Source organism: Corvus moneduloides, chromosome 22 (assembly GCF_009650955.1).
Source record: "Corvus moneduloides isolate bCorMon1 chromosome 22, bCorMon1.pri, whole genome shotgun sequence".
Lineage (NCBI taxonomy): Eukaryota > Metazoa > Chordata > Aves > Passeriformes > Corvidae > Corvus > Corvus moneduloides.
The window spans coordinates 1,864,945-1,883,762 of NC_045497.1; the positions used below are offsets into that span (position 1 = coordinate 1,864,945).

The 18,818-nt window shown below is 48.3% G+C and overlaps 2 protein-coding genes across 4 annotated transcripts in view; one reads left to right on the forward strand and one right to left on the reverse strand.

Annotated features, from left to right (window-relative positions):
- The first annotated feature begins 215 nt into the window (after positions 1–215).
- Positions 216–6,445, forward strand: TAS1R3 (taste 1 receptor member 3). The gene is made up of 5 exons (XM_032131736.1): positions 216–2,521; positions 3,080–3,859; positions 4,022–4,225; positions 4,313–4,433; positions 4,919–6,445. Exons 1-5 carry the CDS (start codon positions 2,255–2,257, stop codon positions 5,851–5,853), a joined length of 2,307 nt encoding a protein of 768 aa, XP_031987627.1. The 5' UTR covers positions 216–2,254; the 3' UTR covers positions 5,854–6,445.
- A 1,155-nt stretch (positions 6,446–7,600) lies between these two features.
- DVL1 (dishevelled segment polarity protein 1) overlaps positions 7,601–18,818 on the reverse strand; it is a 71,336-nt gene continuing 60,118 nt past the window's right edge. For 2 of the 3 annotated variants that reach the window (XM_032131737.1, XM_032131738.1), the window contains exons 12-15: positions 16,208–16,339; positions 15,392–15,559; positions 14,518–14,724; positions 7,601–11,927 (exon numbers count right to left, since the gene is read on the reverse strand). In XM_032131737.1, the coding sequence (XP_031987628.1) occupies positions 11,542–11,927; positions 14,518–14,724; positions 15,392–15,559; positions 16,208–16,339 (893 nt within the window). In that variant the 3' untranslated portion in view covers positions 7,601–11,541. Of the gene's footprint in view, positions 11,928–13,390; positions 13,438–14,517; positions 14,725–15,391; positions 15,560–16,207; positions 16,340–18,818 lie in introns of all 3 variants that reach the window. The other variant, XM_032131739.1, reaches the window with a different exon arrangement.

Sequence of the window (18,818 nt, forward strand, 5' to 3'; positions counted from 1 at the left end):
TCTTTCCTGGAAAAATCTGTTTTATTTCCCTGGAGATCAGCTGGTATTTCACCTGGGCAGTGAATGAAATGCCTTAAATTAAATTAAATAATGTGGGTCAAGGGAAAAAATGGATTTAGATCTCTTGAAGTGGTGGTATGGCAACAAGAAAAATACTTTTTCTCCCTTGTCACATTCATTCTCAACTACTCCTCGTAGGAGATAAATATTAATATTGAAGATGAACTTGCCCAAAATTCAGGATTGTGTTTAGAACTTATTTCAAAAAGTTTTACAGTTAAAGCTGACACTTACATAGTCCAGGAAAGGGAAAGTATCCTTTAAAAAAGACCAGTATGAACATACCTGGAAAACACAGCTGCAACTGGTGCTTCCCTGAAGTATTCCTGTATTTAGCTCTCTGCATCTGCTTCTCTTCCTGCAAGGAAAATATTCCAGCCTTGGAGCATCACTTTGGCAGCAAAAGATGTTTTCTGATACAGTAGAAAATGCAGGAAATTGAACTTTTCATTCAGAGCTGTCCTAAAATCCAACCCTGGACAGAAAAAATACAGCGATGGAACCTAAATGACCATGCTGTGAATTCGGGTTTAAACTGAAATTAATATCCCAGCTCAGTGTGAGGAAAAAAAACTTAGATCAGCCAGTAACAACTTCCTAAAAAAATATCAGTATAGCTGAGTGACAGCTCCCCAACCTTGTGACCTAGGAATGGCCTCTGCAGGCAAATTCGTGCCATGCCCTGAGGAAGATTTGGTTATTTCTGTGATGAGGTGACCTCAAATTAAAAAAAAAATATATAAATAAAAATGACTGACAAAAAAAATCAGAGTGGGGCACCTGAGTTTTATCACCTCTGCCAGAGGAACCCAAATTTCCACAGCTGTCACAAGGAATGTGTAAATCACTCTGGGAAAGGCAATCAGGATGAGGGCAGTGGTTTGCACCCAAGTGCACTCAGAGTGCACCCACTAAATTAAATCGAATCCATTTTGCTAAACAAATTCCCTGCCATTCCTTTAATCCCTCCGAGCTCTATTTAAAGAGGCTTCCCAGGAAGTGCTGAGCCCAGATTCCCTGCTCTTCTTCCCTCTCCCAGATTCCTTTTCCCCCAAAATGGTGGTGCCAGAGCTTTGGCTGTGCCTGAGCTTTGGCTGTGCTGCCTCCCTGAGCCCTTCGTGCCTGTCAGCTCAGTTCCACAGGCCGGGGGATTTTATCCTGGGGGGGCTTTTCCCCTTTGGGAAGGACACAGTGAACCTGACAGCTCGCTCCCAGCCCACCCTGCCGCTGTGTGAGAGGTGAGAGCCGTGCTGGGGTCAGCAGGGATGGGGAGAAATGGAAAATGAAGTGGTTCTGGTGGTGGTGGGATGGGACAGAGAAGAGCTTTGAGGGGTGGAGCACTGGGACATCAAGTGGTCCCAAAATGGAAATGTTTTTGTGTTTTCTTGATGCTGTCAAACTTCAACCCCATTTTGATGAAAGCTTTTAGCAGCAGTGGTTTCCTCAGAGCTTGAAATTGTTATTTTTGGTTCCACACCCTGCTCCCCACGGGGAGATCCCAGTTTGGGATGGTGCTGTTGCCTTTTAGGGGGTAAAAGGACGCTCAGCACCAGGCACAGGGCAAAGCAGGAGACAAAATCGGGTGGTTTGCAGCTCTGCCAGGGTGTGAGCAGCATTTCCTCCTCAGTTACACCCGGCTGGTTCCCACCACCACATCAGCACCTACCTGCAGCTCTTTGTGAGGAAAGTGAAAGGCCAGGCTGGTGTCCCTCCTCCTGCTCTGGCAGCAGCAAAGCAGGGTCCAAAATCCTTCCATCTTCACAGCCCCTGGGGCAGGGAATGTGCTCAGTGTGCTGGGATACACAGAGGAGGAAAATCCCAGGAAAAATCCCACCTCTCTCCTTGAATTAGCACTCTGGGAATCGCTGGTTCATGGGTGAAGGACACAAAGTCTTGACCCTCACAGCTAAACTGGTCTCTACCTCTGTTCCCTCTCCTGGGAAGCTCCAAGGATTTATTTGCTGGCAGAAAGGATTAATTGGAAAGGTGCTCACACTCAGAGTAGAAAACTCACAAGCGGGTCCAGGGATGCTCTGCTGACAGTGCCAGGAATGTCCTGCTCGGCCACAAGGATGCCAAGATGTCCAAGAAGGTGAGATGAGCTGATCCCTTTGTGACAGCACTGCCAGGCCACACAATTCCCACCTCCTCTTCCCTCAGGTTATTCACGGACGGGCTGATCTGGGCTCTGGGGATGAGGTTTGCCATCGATCAGATCAACAATTCCAGCTCCCTGCTCCCGGGAATAACGCTGGGATATGACATGTATGACACATGCTTCGAGGCCCTGGTGGCCCTGCAGCCCAGCCTGCTGTTCCTGACCCGGAATGGCACCACAGGGATCGGGGTTCTCTGCAACTACACCGAGTACCAGCCCCGCGTCACCGCCGTCATCGGGCCCCACAAGTCAGATCTCTGCCTGGTGACAGCCAAGCTCTTCAGCTCCTTCTTGATCCCACAGGTAAAGAAGCTCTCTGGAGAAGCAAGAATTCTCCCTCTTGGTGGTTAAAGCACAGATTGCAGTCTCTCCTCTGCCACAGGTTTCCGGAGTGGTTTGGGTGGGTCATCGAACTGCCCTCCTGGACACAGTCGAGTGTTTAATTTCCCTGAGAGAACAGAGCTCAGACGACTCTGATCCATGTAAAATGGGAATAACAGAGCTCCTGGAGGATCCCCGTGACAATCCATCTGTGATTAAACACTCAGTTACCACAACAGAGAGCTCTAATGATCAGGGAGGTTTACCCCCGGGCTAAGAAATATCAGAGTCTTGGGTGTATCGTTACACAGTCGTTAATTATCACTTCATTAGTGAAAAGGGACATAAAGGAGACAATTCATGGCTGTCTTGGTGAATGCAGCCACGATGGACCCACCCCTTGGGATGAGTTTTTACCACCATCCCATCCATTTTTGCAAATTCAATGCACTAAAACTAAAGAAAAAAAAACCGGGTGAGTGACCTGGACTGTGGCCACTTCCCTCTTTCCCTCACTTCCTCTCTGTTCCACACACACAGGTCAGCTATGGGGCCAGCAGCGACACCCTCAGCAACACGGAGCTGTACCCGTCCTTCTACCGCACCGTTCCCAGCGACGAGAACCTGGTGGAAGCCGTGGTGCTGCTCCTCAACCAGTTTGGCTGGAACTGGATCGCCACCATTGGCAGCGATGATGAGTACGGCCGAAGGGCCCAGGCTCTCTTCCTGAGCATGGCTGGCAATGACAACGTCTGCATCGCCTTCGAGGGGCTCATCCCCACAGACCTGGCCGAGCCCAACGCCAAAAAGCAGCTGGAAGACACAATTAAATCAATTAACAGCACCAAAGTCAACGTCATTGTGCTGTTTGCCTTCAGCCTGCCAGCGCAGGCCCTGCTGGAGCACAGCATCAGGATGGGGCTGGGCAAGAAGGTCTGGATTGGCACGGAAGCCTGGATGCTGTCTGACATCGCTGCCTCCATCCCGAGCATCCAGAGCATCGGGACAGTGTTGGGCTTTGTCATGAGAACAGAGACAGTCCCTGGCTTCCAGGAGTACGTGGCTGAGCTCTTCGGCTCTGTTGAGCAGGAGGAGTTCTGCAGGGAGTCCAGGGAGCTCAGTCGCCTCATGAACGCCGAGGTGCTGGACACGCACTGCCGGCAGTGCGGCCACGTCACCCTTGGGGACATCAGCCCCATGCTCAGGGTGACCACGGTGCAGCCGGTGCACGTGGCCGTGTACGGCGTGGCCCACGCCCTGCACAGAGCCCTGGGCTGCACCCCCAAAGCCTGTCCCAGAACATCCATCAGGTCCTGGCAGGTGAGGAAAGATCTGAGGGGCAAACAGCTGGTTTTTGTCACATCACAGCCAGATTGTCCCAGTCTCAGCCCTCCTAAGGGACAACTGATTCCAGCTTGCAGAATTATCCTCCAAACAAGAACGACTGTACCCAAATCAATTTTCATTTCATTTCCTCCCCAGCTGCTGCACTTCATGAACACCCTCCCGTTCGAGGTAAATGGCCAGAGCTTCAGGTTTGACCAATCCCACAGCACAAACACTGGATACAAACTCATCTTGTGGGCCTGGAGGAATGGCACCCTGACCTACCTGCCTGTGGGGGACTATGACCAGTCCCTGTACGTCCGAAAGTCCCAGATCCAGTTCCACACTGCAGATCAGAAGGTAAACATGGCACAATTCATTCTGATTTGTTGGAGATTACAATTCTCCTGAAGGTGCCTGGCTGATGCTCATTCCTGCCTTTGCCAGGAGCCCACATCCGAGTGCTTCAGGCGCTGCCAGCCAGGACAATTCAGACGAATAAAAGGATTCAACCTTTGCTGCTATGACTGCACAGACTGTCCAAAAAACACCTTCTGGAGCAGCACAGGTGAGGTCTGGGGAATTTAAGGGCTTTAACTGGATTATTCTATCTACTGGTTGAGGTAATGATGAGCTGGGAGCTGTGCTCCATGAGCACTGCCAGGTGTTCCCCTCCCTGTTCTGATCTTCACTGGGGACCTGCCCCTGTTGGGCTCAGAGGGAGAGAATGAGGACAACATCTCCAGAGGTAGGAGAGGGGGGTATGATGGAATTCTGGGGGCATAGGTAGAAGAGAGGCATAGGATAAAATTCTGGGATTGCTGGGGAAGGGAAACAGTGGCAGGAAATACAAGGATCCTTCAGGGAGGAGGGTGGAAAAGGAGAGGGTGAACTATCCCAGGGTTTGGAGATCCAACACGCCTTGGAGGGAGGGAAACAGGCAAAACACCACCCAAACCACCACCTAATCCCCGTCTGTGCTCCACCCCTGGGGCCTGCCAGGGGTGGCAAGTCCCCAGGGGCTGCAGGGTGGTCACCAGGCTCTCTTTGCAGACAGCACCAGCTGCTCCCCGTGCCCGCAGCACCAGTGGGCCCCTGCCCGCAGCACGCGGTGCCACGACCGCAGCGAGAGGTTCCTGTTCTGGGACGAGCCCCTGGCCGTGGCCTTGGTGACCCTGACGGCCCTCAGCACGGCCCTGAGCTGTGGGACAGCGCTGCTCTTCCTGAAGCACAGGCACACCCCGCTGGTGCAGGTGTCTGGGGGTGGCAGGAGCCTCTTTGCCCTGCTCTCGCTGCTGCTGCTGAGCCTCAGCTGCTGCCTGTACGTGGGCAAGCCCAGTGACGGGCTGTGCACGGCGCAGCAGCTCTCCTACGCCCTGTGCCTCAATGGCTGCTTCTCCACCTTCGTCCCCAAGGCCCTGGAGATCGCCCTGGTGACAGAGTTCCCCCGCTGTGCCCCCAGGCTCCTGCGCTGGGTGACCCACAGCAGGGCCTGGCTGCTGGTGGCCGCGTCCCTCCTCACCGAGGGCTTGCTCTGCCTCTGCCACCTCCGGCTGGGCCCCGATTTCCTGGTGGCTGACTACCAGTCCCTGCCCAGCGAGGTGCTGCTGGTGTGTGGCACCAAGTCCTGGGCTGCCTTTGCCCTCCTGCATGGCTACAACAGCTGCCTGGCCTTCGCCTGCTTCCTGTGCACCTTCATGGTGCAAACCCCCAGCCAGAGGTACAACGTGGCCAGGGGCATCACCTTTGCCACCCTCATCTATTTCATCATCTGGATCTTCTTCATCGTGATTTTTGCCACGCTGAGGACGGTCCTCAGGGCTGTCACTCAGATTTGCACCATCCTGGCCACCACTCTGGGGATCTTGGTGAGCTACTTCATCCCCAAGTGCTACATCATGGTGTTTAGGCCTGATCTGAACACAGGGGATTATTTCCAGAACCTCACTGACGAGGAGCCAAAGGAGGACTCGGTGAACAGACAATAAACCACATCCTCTGTCGCCTGCTCCTCAGCAGAAGCTGTTTTTAAGGAGATAATCCTGTTTCTGAGCACCCTCTGGCCCCAGGCACAATCACCACATGAACTGAGCTGTGAAAGCACAGGGCTCTGCTCAGCAGCTGGAGTCCAGACGAGCAGCCTCCATCCTCTCTGGAAACACCTTTCAGCCCCCAAAAGGAGCCAAAAATAGGCTCAGTTAATGAAACAACCTCCAGAAATTGTATTTTACATCAATCTCTTGAGTCTGGCAATGTCAGGCAGAAGCCTCACCCACACCATTTCCCTGTAAACACTCCTGATAATTTCCCTTTCTTATTAACCAGGTAACAGCTCCAGAGATACATCCAGGAATCCTTTCCCAAGCCTTGTAAGAATTTTCAAATCTATCCAATAAAAGAGAAGTAAAAAGAACATTCTGACAGGTCACAGCAGTTGTGTGTGTGAGATAAAGGGGGCATTACCCATTCAAATCCCTGTTCACTCGATTTGTGTTCCATGGAAATCAGGGAAGGACACATGGAAATGAGCAGTGTGCAAATCCCACTCTCCAAAGGCACAGCAGGAGGTTCCTCCATCCCAAAAAAAACCAGGCAAAGGTCACCAAAAGCTTCACACTGCTGCCAAACAGTACCAAGTAAATATCCACTCACATCACCAAGATCTTTTCTTTTCCCCACTCATGTTCACAAGTAACTATTCTGCTCTTTTGTTCCTTATAAGTTTTTCCATTTCTGCTCTTTTATTCCCTAAATTAAAAATTTCCCATCTCTCCACTGTGTGTTACTGGAATTTAATCAGTCCAGCTCAACTGAAGAATTTGCAAATTCATTTCAACCAATGAATATTTTCATTCTTAAAAAAAAAATAAAGAACCTCTTGGCACGCTGCAGAGTTACTTGTGCCAGATTTTTGTGATCACCTGCATGCAAAATTATTCCTCAGTGTGATTAAAAAATCCAAAACTCTGACCTGGAGCCTGGAGTCCTTGTTCCTGGGGCCTGCAGGAAATCTTCACAACCATGTTGGTGCACCTGACTCTCAGTATTCCTTGCTCCAGGGCTGTGGTTTCAGAGCAGAGAAGCATTAAACAACTTTTGATCATCATTCCAGAAATGGGGAAGGGAAAAAAATCTGATTTAACTCCACCAGGCCCTGCAGGAAAAGGTTGTCCAAAATTATGATAATATTCACCTGAATTCTGATAATTTAATATCCACCTAAATGGGAAATGCTGGGATTTATGGCATTTAAACAATGCTTGAATCTCCCTTTGCTGTTTGATTTTTATCAGCTGGGATCAGGGAATCTGCTTCACCAAGCTCTGCTTGTTCTTTTTCTTTAGGCTGGAAAATTAGAATTATTTAGGCTGGAAAAGACCTTTAAATCTTGAGTCCAGCTGAGCCCCTCAGACCCCACAGGGAGCCTGGGTGCCCTGACAAACACAAGGCTCACCAGAGCGTGTCCCAGTGATCCTTGTTTCCGCTGGAGAGTCCAAAAATAGGGAATATTTATGTGGAACAGCTAAACAAACTGAGGGGTTTTCCCAGCACATTCATCTCCTGGGGCTGCAGCAGGAAAACTCTGGATATTAGAGCTCTCACAGAACCCCCCTGTACCTGAATAATCACCAACAAACTTCAGTGGCAGGGGAAAAATAAGATTTAACCAGTATTTCCTCCACCTTGACTAAAGGATAATGCAATACTGCAAAGAACTGAACACGTACACTGTGGTTATCACATAAAATTAAAAGCTTTTTAGTGTTTAAAATAGCATTTACACATAAGCAGCTATATATTAACTATACAGACACTTGGGTTTTAATACAATATCTACAAAAAAGAATTCAATTATGCAATAGACATTTAACAGGAACAGTGCAGTCCATGCTAATAAGAGGTCACTCTTTGAGTAGAACCAATTCTAGGATAGGTGATAGTCTGGGTTTTTCATTATTTAAAATCATGTAACTTTGTTCCTCTACTGTACATAAAATTCTTTACATGTATTTCTAATCACTGATTAGAATTAATAATTTTAAGTCAATCTTATTACAATCCAGTTAAATGCAAAACAAACAAACAAACAAAAAAACCCCAAAACAATTACATCAACCCATGAGCTGTCAAGTCTCAGGAAGGGACTGCCCATTTTGGAGAGAACAAAAATCATAGCAAAAGTCAACGTCTGTGCATCATTGCTTGCCATCCAATAAAACCTTTGGATAAAGTGTCCAGGGGACTGTTTCCTTGGAAAAGCAGATCCATTAACAGGAGGTAAAAGACACCAGCATGCTTTTAAGACTATTTGCTAAAAGAATTTACTCCTCAGAGTTAAAATACTGGGTGGAGACGCTACCCCTGCAGATCCTGCCTCCTGTGGGTGGGAGACGTCATCCCAAAGTGTTTCCTCACCCTTTTCCATGATCCTCCAGACATCCCCGCTGCTGGATCTGAGGCAGGGATGTGTGAGCATTGAGCTCAGCTGCAGAGCACAGAATAAAAATGCCAAATTACTTCAGGCTCCTGTTGTGAGGGCATTTCCATGCCCTGCACAGCAAACCTCTCCCCGGAGCCACAGCACTCCAGGGCCATTAAACCAAAACTAAATTTCAGGCCCTGGTAGGAGAGAAACAGGTGGGCCTGCAGCACTCCAGCCCCCAAGTTTCCTTCCACCTGGCACAAATGCCTCCGTGAGCAGCTCCACTGGCACCAGTGGCACGTGTTCCTGCAGGGAATGCTGTGCCCAACAGGAGAAAGCGGCACAGGGAGCTCCCGGGGCCCCCTGGTTGGAAAGACACATGCACATGCACTGAAAGGATGGGATCTGGGAAATCTCCTGCCTCTGTTCCCTTGTGGAAATGGAGATCTGGCCAACATTCAGGCCCAACCTTGCACTGCCTCAGCCCAGCCTCTCCACGGTGGGGAAATGCAGGTTTTTTGGGTTGCTGTTCAATATTGCACTGTTCAAGAGGGGCACTGCTCCCTCCTACTCTCTCTGGAAACAGCAGGATCCAGCTGGAACAACACCCAGAGCATCCTTTAGCTGCAGTGGGTGAAGCTCCTCCAGCCTGATTTCCTCAGCAAACGCTTTCCCACGTGTTATGGATCCCCAGCCTCGCTCCAGAGTGACCCATGAGCACACACGTTTAGAACACAGCCATTTTTCAACATAGCAGCAAAGACCAGCAAGACACAGAACAGTTTCTGCCAACAGCAAAACCACGAGACAAAACAAAACCCCCAGCAGGTGTGTAAACTGCAACTCTTGGAAAAGACACGAGGAAATTAAACACGGGTGAAAGCTCAGCCCCCAGCTTTAATCCCTTTTGGAAATACTAAAAGGAGACTTTTTTTTCCTCCAGCCCTCTGAGTTCTGCCTTAAACAGGGCCAGAGAAATCATAATTTATAAGAGGCCAGAAAAGTTTCAATTAATTTCAAAGTAGAACCACTAGTGATTGTCAGTAAAGTCACAGACTCCTCAACGCTGTCTCCTGGAGACAGAGCAGAATTCCACCATTATTTTACCCTGATTTGCTTCGTTGCTTGAAGTGTCAATCTTTCAGAATAATTTACCAAGTCAAGTTTGCATCTTGTGCAGCTGGGAGGAGGAGGAGGGAAGGAAAAGAAAGGTCCTGTTGTACAGGACTTTAGGCAGGGCCACTCTTTTTGAGGAGCCATCCATGGATGGTAATGAAAGCTCTGCCTTCAGAAACCCTGAGCAGCTTTTTTGGGGGAGGTTTTTGTAAAGAAAATCAATGTAGAAGCCCAGAAATGGGCTGAGTGACACAGCTTCCCCAATGCCTGGCTCCCTGTGGAAGGAGAAATTGAGTCTCCCATCAACACAAACACCTGGAATTTCTGACCGAGGGAGGTGTTTGCACAGAGGTGGGAAAAGGAGAAGAAGTGAAAGACCAGAATGAAATGGACAGTTAGGAGAGTCAGTTTTCAGAGTGATAAATGAACTGTGTGTGTACAGAGAGAAAGATGTTCTCTTTTCACATCCACCTTGGATATTTACCCAAAAAGCATGGAACAGACCAAAAAGAAGCTTCTCACCAGTGAAATGCTTATTTACAGTCAAGACTGATTTTAAAGCACCTGTCCTAAATCCTGCCAGCAGCAGGGATCTCAGAGAAGAGGATTTAACCAAGGGATGGCCCCATGGTCAAATGCCACTGAGTGGCTGCAGCTCGTGTCCCATTAAATGAGCCACTGTGGCAGAGGGTGGCTGTGCTCACCATACCTTAAAAAAGCTTCTTAAATATCACTGAAGGTTCCTGAATTTACTTTCCAGAGCCTGAGAGCAGAAAATACCCAGAAATTAAATCTTGGGGATATTCAACAGCAGCTGCTTCAGGCAGAGCTCCTCAGCAGGGTGGGTCTCACTTGGTGCCAGGGGTAAGGATTTCTTTTTGTACCATTTCTGATCTGTTCTCAGACACCCTCACAGCTCCCTGCCCACAGCCAGCCCTGCCTGTGCTCAGAAACGTTCCTGGGGGAATCAGACATCTCCAGGTCTCTGCTTGAACAAATAAAGAGAAAGGTTCTGCTCAGAAAGGAAGAAAGGAACAGAGAGAAGAGCCACGTCCCAGTGGGAGCCAGGATTTCCAAGTGCCTCTGCTGGAATGGGATAAACAGCCCCTTCAAAAGGGAAAAGCTGACAGAATTGCAGCAATTGTCCTGTTTCTGTGAGAGTAACTCCTCCAACCTGCAAGCAAGTGCACATTCAGAGGGAACAGCCACACCTGTCAGCAGGGATGTGACTGAAATGCCCAGGAGCCGACTGCAGCTGGGAAATCACTGCTGGGAAATAAGGAAATAATTGAAGGAAATAACTTTACAAGTTCTGCACAATGAACACATACAGTAGCAAGACTCCAGCACTCCTTTGATAGAATATCTTTAAAAAAAAAAACCCCTCCAAGAACCCAAGAAAGATTGATTTATACTCCCTACTCAGCAGAAGGTAGCCACAGCTTTGTTTTCCTCTAGGAATTGCTTGGATCCTGCTCCTTTCCAAGCACTTGTGGGTGCCATGTCTGCTTAGAGCTATGGATGCATCCAAGAAACAGCATTCCAAGGCAGTATCCCAGATACCAGCCAGCAGTCGTTTTGTCCTTGCAAGAGAAAAAGCAGGGAAAAATAAAAGTGCTCCTATGCATTGTCAGGAATTTAGAAGTCATGTGAAACAACAGTCCTCCAATCGGCCCAAAAAGAGACAGTAATTCCATTGAAGTAGGTGCCACAATGACCAAAGCTCATTAAGATGTGAATATACACCAGCCATTCACAATCCAAAACAAGATGGGGAAGGGGGGAAAAAAATAAAGAAAAGATGCCATCGATTTGCAGATATTTAACAATCCCAGGAGATTTTGTTGTTGTTGTTCATTTTTTTTGGGGGGGGTGTGGGGGTGGTTTGTCTTTTTTTTTTTCCTTTTTCCTTTTTTTGTTCAGTTTTGTCGATTTTTTTCCGCGACACACTTGCAAACAGGAAGGTGTGACATGCAAGACAGCCAAGCCTCTTCCACTGAGTGTTCCACAACGACCCCAACCCATCCACCCCCACCCAAAAAAAAAAAAAAAAAAAAACCCACAAAAAAAAAACCCCAAAAAAACCCCAAAACCACCCCTTCGCCCACTGTGCAGAGTCTTTTGAAGGCACTTCCTCTCACATGATGTCCACGAAGAACTCGCAAGGGTTGCCCATGGCCTTCTGGAAGGACTGGCGGCTCCCGGTGAGCTCGGGCGGCACGGCGCTCAGCTCGCGCACCGGGGGCCCCCCGGGCGGGCCGCTGGTGCCGTACACCTTGGAGCCCAGCTTGGGCAGGCTGTACAAGGGGGGCACCCCCGGGGGCCCGTACGAGTGGTGGCTCTGGTGGCTCCTGTCGCTGGCCGAGCCGTGGCTGCGCTGGCTGAGCTGGCTGAGCGGCCGCTCCCGCCGCGCCGCGGGCTCCGACTCGCTGCCGCTGCCCCCGGACTTGCGCTCCTTCTCCCTGCCCACGGCTCTCCTGCTGGTCTCGCTGGTGCTCCGGTTGGAGCCGCTGCTTTTGCTCCCTGCCACCCCCACGGAGAGGGGAAAAAAACAGGAGAGAAGAGCGGGGTTAGCTCTGCTGGTGCGTCCCACGTGTCAGCGCGGGCGTGCTGGTGGTTGGCAGTGAGGGCTGTGCCATGCATGGGGACACACAGACACCTCAGGGCTTGCACGGTGAAAGCAGCAGCTAAACTCCAGCTCCTGGCTCAAATCCATCCTGCTGGGAGAGGGGAGGAGCGGGAACGGGAAGACAAAGTAGGAATTTGGGGGCTGACTCAAGCGAATGAGGTTTAATTCTAGTTGTCTCTGCTTTGGTATTTTCTACCTTTTCCACAAGAAACCCCTTTGCCTTTTCTGTCACCCTTGGGCACACTCAGATCCCTGAGGTTTTGTTGGCTTCAGTGGGGAGGTTCTTTTAAAATTCCTCACTAAAGCGTTGTGCTGTTGAAGGATTCCCTAGAAAACAGTTCCTGAACTGCTCTACCATCAATCGGTAACACACAGGATGTTGCTCCCAAGAGAGGCCACTAAATCTTGGAAAACCAAAGAATTGCCACTGAGTATCAGCTGAGTTGATGCTACAAACAAGCCACACTGAACTTCAAGAAGTGATTTTTTATGGAAGTTGAAGGTCTTGCTCTGTTCCCATGAGAGATTAGGAAACAGTTCCTTTTTTAAAATCCAACTAAGCAACCCAAGGAATATCCCATTAAATTCCACGTTAGCGCAAGACGGGAGTTCCCAAAAAGGATCCCCAGCCAGCAGAACAGGGGACCAGCTTTTAAGTCTGAATGAGCCACTGAGCTGGGAAAAACAGAATGATTTTGAGCTGCTCCTTCTTGAGCTGCAGATGCCCATCACTTCTGCTGCTCCAGCTGCCTGGGGAGATGCGAAACCAGGCTGGTTTTGGGGGGGAAAGGCTGCATTCCCTGCAGAGTGCCAGAGAGATGGAAAACAGACCACAAAACCACTGGATTTTAAGTGAATATTCTGAGCCTCTGAAGTGGTATTTGCTGATTGTTATGATCTAACAGTGCAGATAAAAGAGAAAGGGCACAAACCCCCAATTCTAACACTGTTTTGAGTGCAGCCTTGTGTTCCAGCACTCCCAGCACCTGCCTGAGCCACGTGGCCATCAATAAATGGGCAGTGGAAGGGCACTGGTGGAGAAATCCAGCCCAGAGGGGTGACACCATAATAAATTTGGACTATTTATTTTCTGGAGAGCCTGGGGACAGGGTTTTCCCACCTGATTCCCTCCCCTCTGAGCTGCTGCAGCACAGTCCCACAGGGGCCAGACAGGTTGACATGCCAATGTCACACCACTGTGCACTGAGACAGGTTGAGCGTCCAAGACAATTCAAACTAAAAATAAAACTAAAAATTAAAAAAAAAAAAAAAAAAAAGAATACAGCTAAACATTTGGGTCACAAGAGTCTAAAAATGGTCATGCTGTGAATTCATTATGGAGGCATTTGCAGCTTACCAATCCCCTAGAGTCAGCCATTCCTCTAGGAATCCTTCAGTCTAACGCTTGCTCAGGACAAAACAAGGGAATAACAGTTACAAAACAAGAAACAGCACAGAAGTTGTTTTCCACGAGGGAAGAGTGGAAACCTTTCAGAGCTGAACACCCTGGCACTTTTTGGGAGGCTCTCCACAGCACGGATAAAACACCATTCCTTTCCTATTCCAGCAGCAGGGAGAGAATTCCTACTGCTCACAGAAGCAGCTGCCAAAAATCCACCCCCACGTTCTGTCCAGGGCGATGAGTTTCCAGTTCTAACATCTCTGGGAGCTTCCTTGTGGATATTTCTTATCTTGAGATAAGGTGAGAAGCAGCTGGGCTAAAATCCCATGAGCAAGCTCCTGTTCTGAAACCCTTTTGGGCCATTTTGCAAAATCTGACTGGCTGTGGTAAACAGGGATAAGTGACATCCAATTTACTGCATGCTCACTGTAAAAACACAAGGAGTCCTCACCCCTTCTTTACTGGCAGCATTTCCAAAATGCAAAACTCACTCTGGGAGTGATTTAAAAAAAAAAAAAAATCTGTACAGCCAAAACCAACAGAATTTTATTTACTAAGGTTAAAAATGAATCACAGCATCATGCTAGGGCAGAAAGAGGAGGAGGGCAGGTCTTTAATCCATGCAGAATTCTCTTCCCGTCCCTGTCACACATGCCAGCAGACACTCTCCTCCCTGTGAGCAGTGTTTCAGCCCTGGAAACCCCTGGCTGGCCACCTCCCACTTGTCTCACACCAGCATCAAAACGTGGTTTTCCTTTTGTGCTGAGCACTGAAGTGAAAAGCCAAGAGCTCCTTGGTTCTAATCCCTGTCCCACCAGCACAGAAATTGCCTCATTTCCAGCAACATCAACCCCACTGCTGGCAATTCCTGACCGGGTTAAGGCCTGGCAGTTTCTACAGAGAGCTGAAAGCCAAACCCACTCCTCCACAGACACAAACACCTTCGATTAAGTGCTGTTGCACACAATCCATGCAGGGAGCAAACAAAACCACGAGACAGGCACGGACAGCACAAAGGAACTCAAGCAAATGGTCGGGGATAGTGAGAGCTGTGGGATTCACACCCAATGAACCCATCTTACCTTCACTTTGCTGGCTGCCTGCACTGCCACTGCCATAGCTAAAGCCTGGGTCTTGGTATGCTGGTGGGAAACAAGGAGGGGGCAGAGGATACTGGTAGGGATATCCTTGGCCCAGGGGCCAGGGAGCAGCGGGGTGTGGGAGTGGAGCCAGGGTGTCCTGGTCTGAGGCACCGCTGGAACCGTTGTTAAGGTTCAGTGCAGCCAGATCTGGGAAAGAAAGGAAAGGTGAAAACTTCTTACCCAGCAGGTAAAATAATCCCTGTGAATTCATTTATGGAGGCATTCGAAGCTTAGCAACCCCCTGGAATCAGCCTTCTCACCCAGCAGTGAGAGGTGAGAACAGGGTGAGGAAAGGCTGAGGACAGGGTGAGGACATCCCCCTTTTCCAGACTGGAAATTCAGTGGGACTGACAAGCAGGGAGTCTGTGGCACCACCAGAAATAAATCCTGCTGTCCTCAGTGCTCTACTTGATGGGTTCATCCCCCCCCAAGTGCTCTCCTTGCTTGGACTAACAGGGAGCATCAGCCACTTGTCACACAAATTCAGGGTAATGGCCTGTTCTGGGACATCCCTCGTGAAACCCCACAGAATCCCAGGACAGTCAGCGTTAGAAGGGACCTCTGGAGATCCCCCTGTCCAACCCTCCTGTCCAACCCTGGAGCAGGTGACACAGGAACGTATCCAGCTGGGTTTGGAACATCTCCAGAGACTCCACCCCCTCCCAGGGCAGCTGCTCCAGAGCTCTGCCACCCTCACGGAAATTCTCCCTCACGAAATTCTTCATCATGAGGACGCACGAGGGGAATCTCTGTGCATCCTCGAGCCACAGAAGTGACACAGGGACAGCTCTGCCCTTCCCAGGTGGGGACTTACTGCCACAGAGGTCTCCAAAGACGTAATAGCACTGCTCTGAGAAGGTGATCTTGTTCACAGTGTGCCTGAGGTAGCCGTGTTTCAACATGCTGCTGGCGTATTTCCTGGCCTCCCGGCGGTCCTTGAAGCCTTCCACGTGTGTGTAAAGCCAGTCCACCACATCTGCTCCTAAAATGTGGAGACACGGGATCATCTGAACCAAATTGTGCCAGCTGAACACCCACATGGGCACTGACACTAAATACCCACGGAAAAAATCTTATTTGCACACACTCTGCAACTCAAGGTTTGAGCTGCAGGAGTGAAAATGAATTTTTCTCTGGATTTGCAGAGAAGTGACTGGGAGTCACTTTCCTCAAGAGGCAGATTTTAGATTGCCAAGAAACCTGTGTTCCAACCCCTTCCTCAACAAAAAAGCACCTACAGCCTGAACTGACTGAATGCTAGCACAGGCTGACTGGCTGTGGTGATTTGAAATCTAATTAAGAGGCTTCATTAAGGTTGTGTGGTTGTCTGGAACTGGAATTCCAGTTGCTCTGCTGAACTTGGGCAGATTTCTAGAGCCACCTGAAAACCTGAGATATAAAAACAAAGGATTAAGAACCAGCTCTGTGTGGGCACGAGAAATGTGCAGCAATTTTGGCTGCCCAAGCTCAAACAAGAGTTATTTCCTGTCACACTTAGAGCTGTCCATAAATGGAATAAAAGAGGTCACAGACACGAAAAAAAAGCTCATAAAAAGGCAGTTTCTTGAGCCTATTTCCACTAAGTCACTGGTTTTTTTCCCCCCCACAAGCATTCCTGGGATCTGCTTACCTATGACTGCATTGGAGATGGTGATTTTTAACCACATCCTGTCCCGAATTTCAAGGCCTGAGTCTGGCAGCTGCATAACCTTGACAATAGTAGCCATGTCACTCTTCACAGTTAAGGGAGATTCTTCTAATTCTAAAAGGAAGAGAGGTCACAGGCTGCTTTGAAATGAACTGAGTCTGAAAGAACTTCTCAGCTCCCGGTTTGGATGGAACAAAAATACACTTTTACCAACAGATGCAAAAAAAAAAAAAAGGAAAAAAAAAAAAAGACACAAAGGTTCCCAAATGCACCCTCATCCATGGAGTAAATTACAGCATTTGTAGCAATTCTTCAGATTTTGGGCTCAGGAATGCTGAGTCCCCATGTCTTGGCTTCCCCCATTTTACATCAAGATTGGCAGGAAATGAAATCCAGGGAGTTCTGTGATCCATCATTTCCCGTTTCAATTTCCCAGGAACAGCCCTTCCACCCAAGGGATCAGTGTTTGTGGGACAAGCTTTTGGGGTTTGTTCTTTTGGGTTTGGGTTCATTGTCAGGAGTAACACCCAGCTGCATGGAGAAAGAGGATGACCATGGCTCAATCCATGTCCAGTTGTTTTCTTTTTTAAAGATCAGGACATTCTTGGGGAGAATTGACATTAGAAATCTTCCCTCATCAGGAGAAAGGACAGTGATTTCCTCATAAAAACTCTTCCCAGGGTCCCAGAGATGGCAGCCTCACAATCCACTCCTCCCAGGATTACTCTACCCTGCATCTTTCTTGTGGAACACTTTAAAAAAAGCTCCCAAATGCCTCCACAGCCATTCCCAGTTCACACCATTACAGGCAGAGCTGAATTCCCAGAGGCTTCACTCCTTCCTGATAAATTTTTACAATAAAATCAGAACAGGGTTGAGGTTGATCTTGTCAAATCCTCCTTCCTGTCCCATCTTCCATCCCTAGAAAATTCATTTTTTGTCTGTGTTTGTAGCCCAGACCCTTCTCCAGCAGGAATTGAGACACTTTCCTCCCGTCCCTCCTCCCAGTTCCCCACATCACCCACCTTCCAAAAGCACAAGGGAACCACTTTTGTCCAGCCACCCAAAATTTTTGATAAAAAAAGGTACAGCAAGCATGAAACAATGAAAACTGAAAATGCTTCTTTCCATACATGCACTGCCAATATGCATGAAAACATCCCAGACCAGCTCTGCATGCAGCTTCAATACTTACAAACCTCAAATAAACACTAAAACTTTGCTTTTGCTTTAAGTTAGTTTGGTTAGTGGCAAAAAGCAACATGTCTGGGGAAAAAAATACACCAACAAACTAATATCCAAGTACATGGGGAGCAATAAATTGTATTTTCTTGGAGACTTGTCATCTGCATATGAACAGAAAATCAGTATTTTCTAAGTTCTAGCTGCTGTACAAATATGGAACATTCTAAGATGCATCTGAAATGCTCCCAACTTTGGTCTGAATTCAGTCAGCTGTGGAAAATTCACCCAACCCAGGTCAGGGCAGGTAACAGGGCTGAGCTGAAGGAAGAGGTCACAATAAAAATCAGGGGTACCCTTTATTCTCATGCATTCCAGAAAGGAAATATCTTAAGTCACTGGCACAGAAATGAGAAGCTGTCTCCAGAAATGTGGTTCTGCTCCCAAATACCTTTATTTTCAAAGAATGACTGAGAGGGTGCCTGTTCCCCACTTCCCAATCCCAGCACTATAATCAAGGCACAGGATACAAAAATTGTTCAAGAGGAATGATGAGTACAGACTTGTTTGACAGCAACCAGCAGAGACATTGGATTCCAGCAGTACCTGTAAGGCTCAAAACACATCTCAGGATAAAGCAGCCAGCAGGAAAGGGGTTCACTTGCTTCCTACTGCAGGTTATTTCCCCTCAGTGGTGCTGCCTGATAGCTATAAACACCTACAAAAAAAAAAAAAACCCTGGCCTTTCCCTCCAAGGTGAGGTGGAATTTCATCTTATAAAATCTGAGACATTTTACAAGCAAAGTCTCGTTTTGAGTAAAAGAAAGGAAGAGTTAATACTCCTTAAACAAATTTCCAAGATAAGGAGTTGGAGCATGGTGTTAGTAACACCAAGGCTGTGGTTTGATCCCTGTCTGGGCCACTCACTTAAGATCTGGACTCAGTGATCCTTATGGGCCCCTTCCAATTCAGAATATTCTGTGATTAGAGTGCTCTGAGAGGCTTTTGAATTAAAGAAACCTCTCTGAATCATGACAACCTCTTGGTTTCATGGATATGACTCTTCTAGACTGCCAGAGACAGGCAAACCAGGAAGAAGGCTGAAGTCTAACCATAATTTTATGTAGGATGTTAAACTCGGTTTTAGCTTGCTCAATAAATTCTAGAAATATAAAAAAGCATAAGAAAGGATAAAAAAGAATAAACTAAGGCCATGCGAATACCAGGGAAGGATTTCCTGAACGAAACACTAACATTATCGTTGCAATTTATTAAAAACCAACTAAAGCAAGGAGGGAACTCTCCCATCCACCTCAGGGGATAAACCTGAACCTATCTTTAAAAGCCACCAGCAACCACTTCTCCCTGAGACAAAACCCTGACCAAATACCTCCAATATCAACCTCCAACC

Coding starts and splice junctions, on each gene's coding strand:
- TAS1R3 (XM_032131736.1), top strand. CDS start 2,255: ATGAGGTTTGCCATCGATCAGATCAACAATTCCAGCTCCCTGCTCCCG. Junction 2,522..3,079: donor GCTCCTTCTTGATCCCACAG/GTAAAGAAGCTC, acceptor CCACACACACAG/GTCAGCTATGGGGCCAGCAG. Junction 3,860..4,021: donor CATCCATCAGGTCCTGGCAG/GTGAGGAAAGAT, acceptor TTTCCTCCCCAG/CTGCTGCACTTCATGAACAC.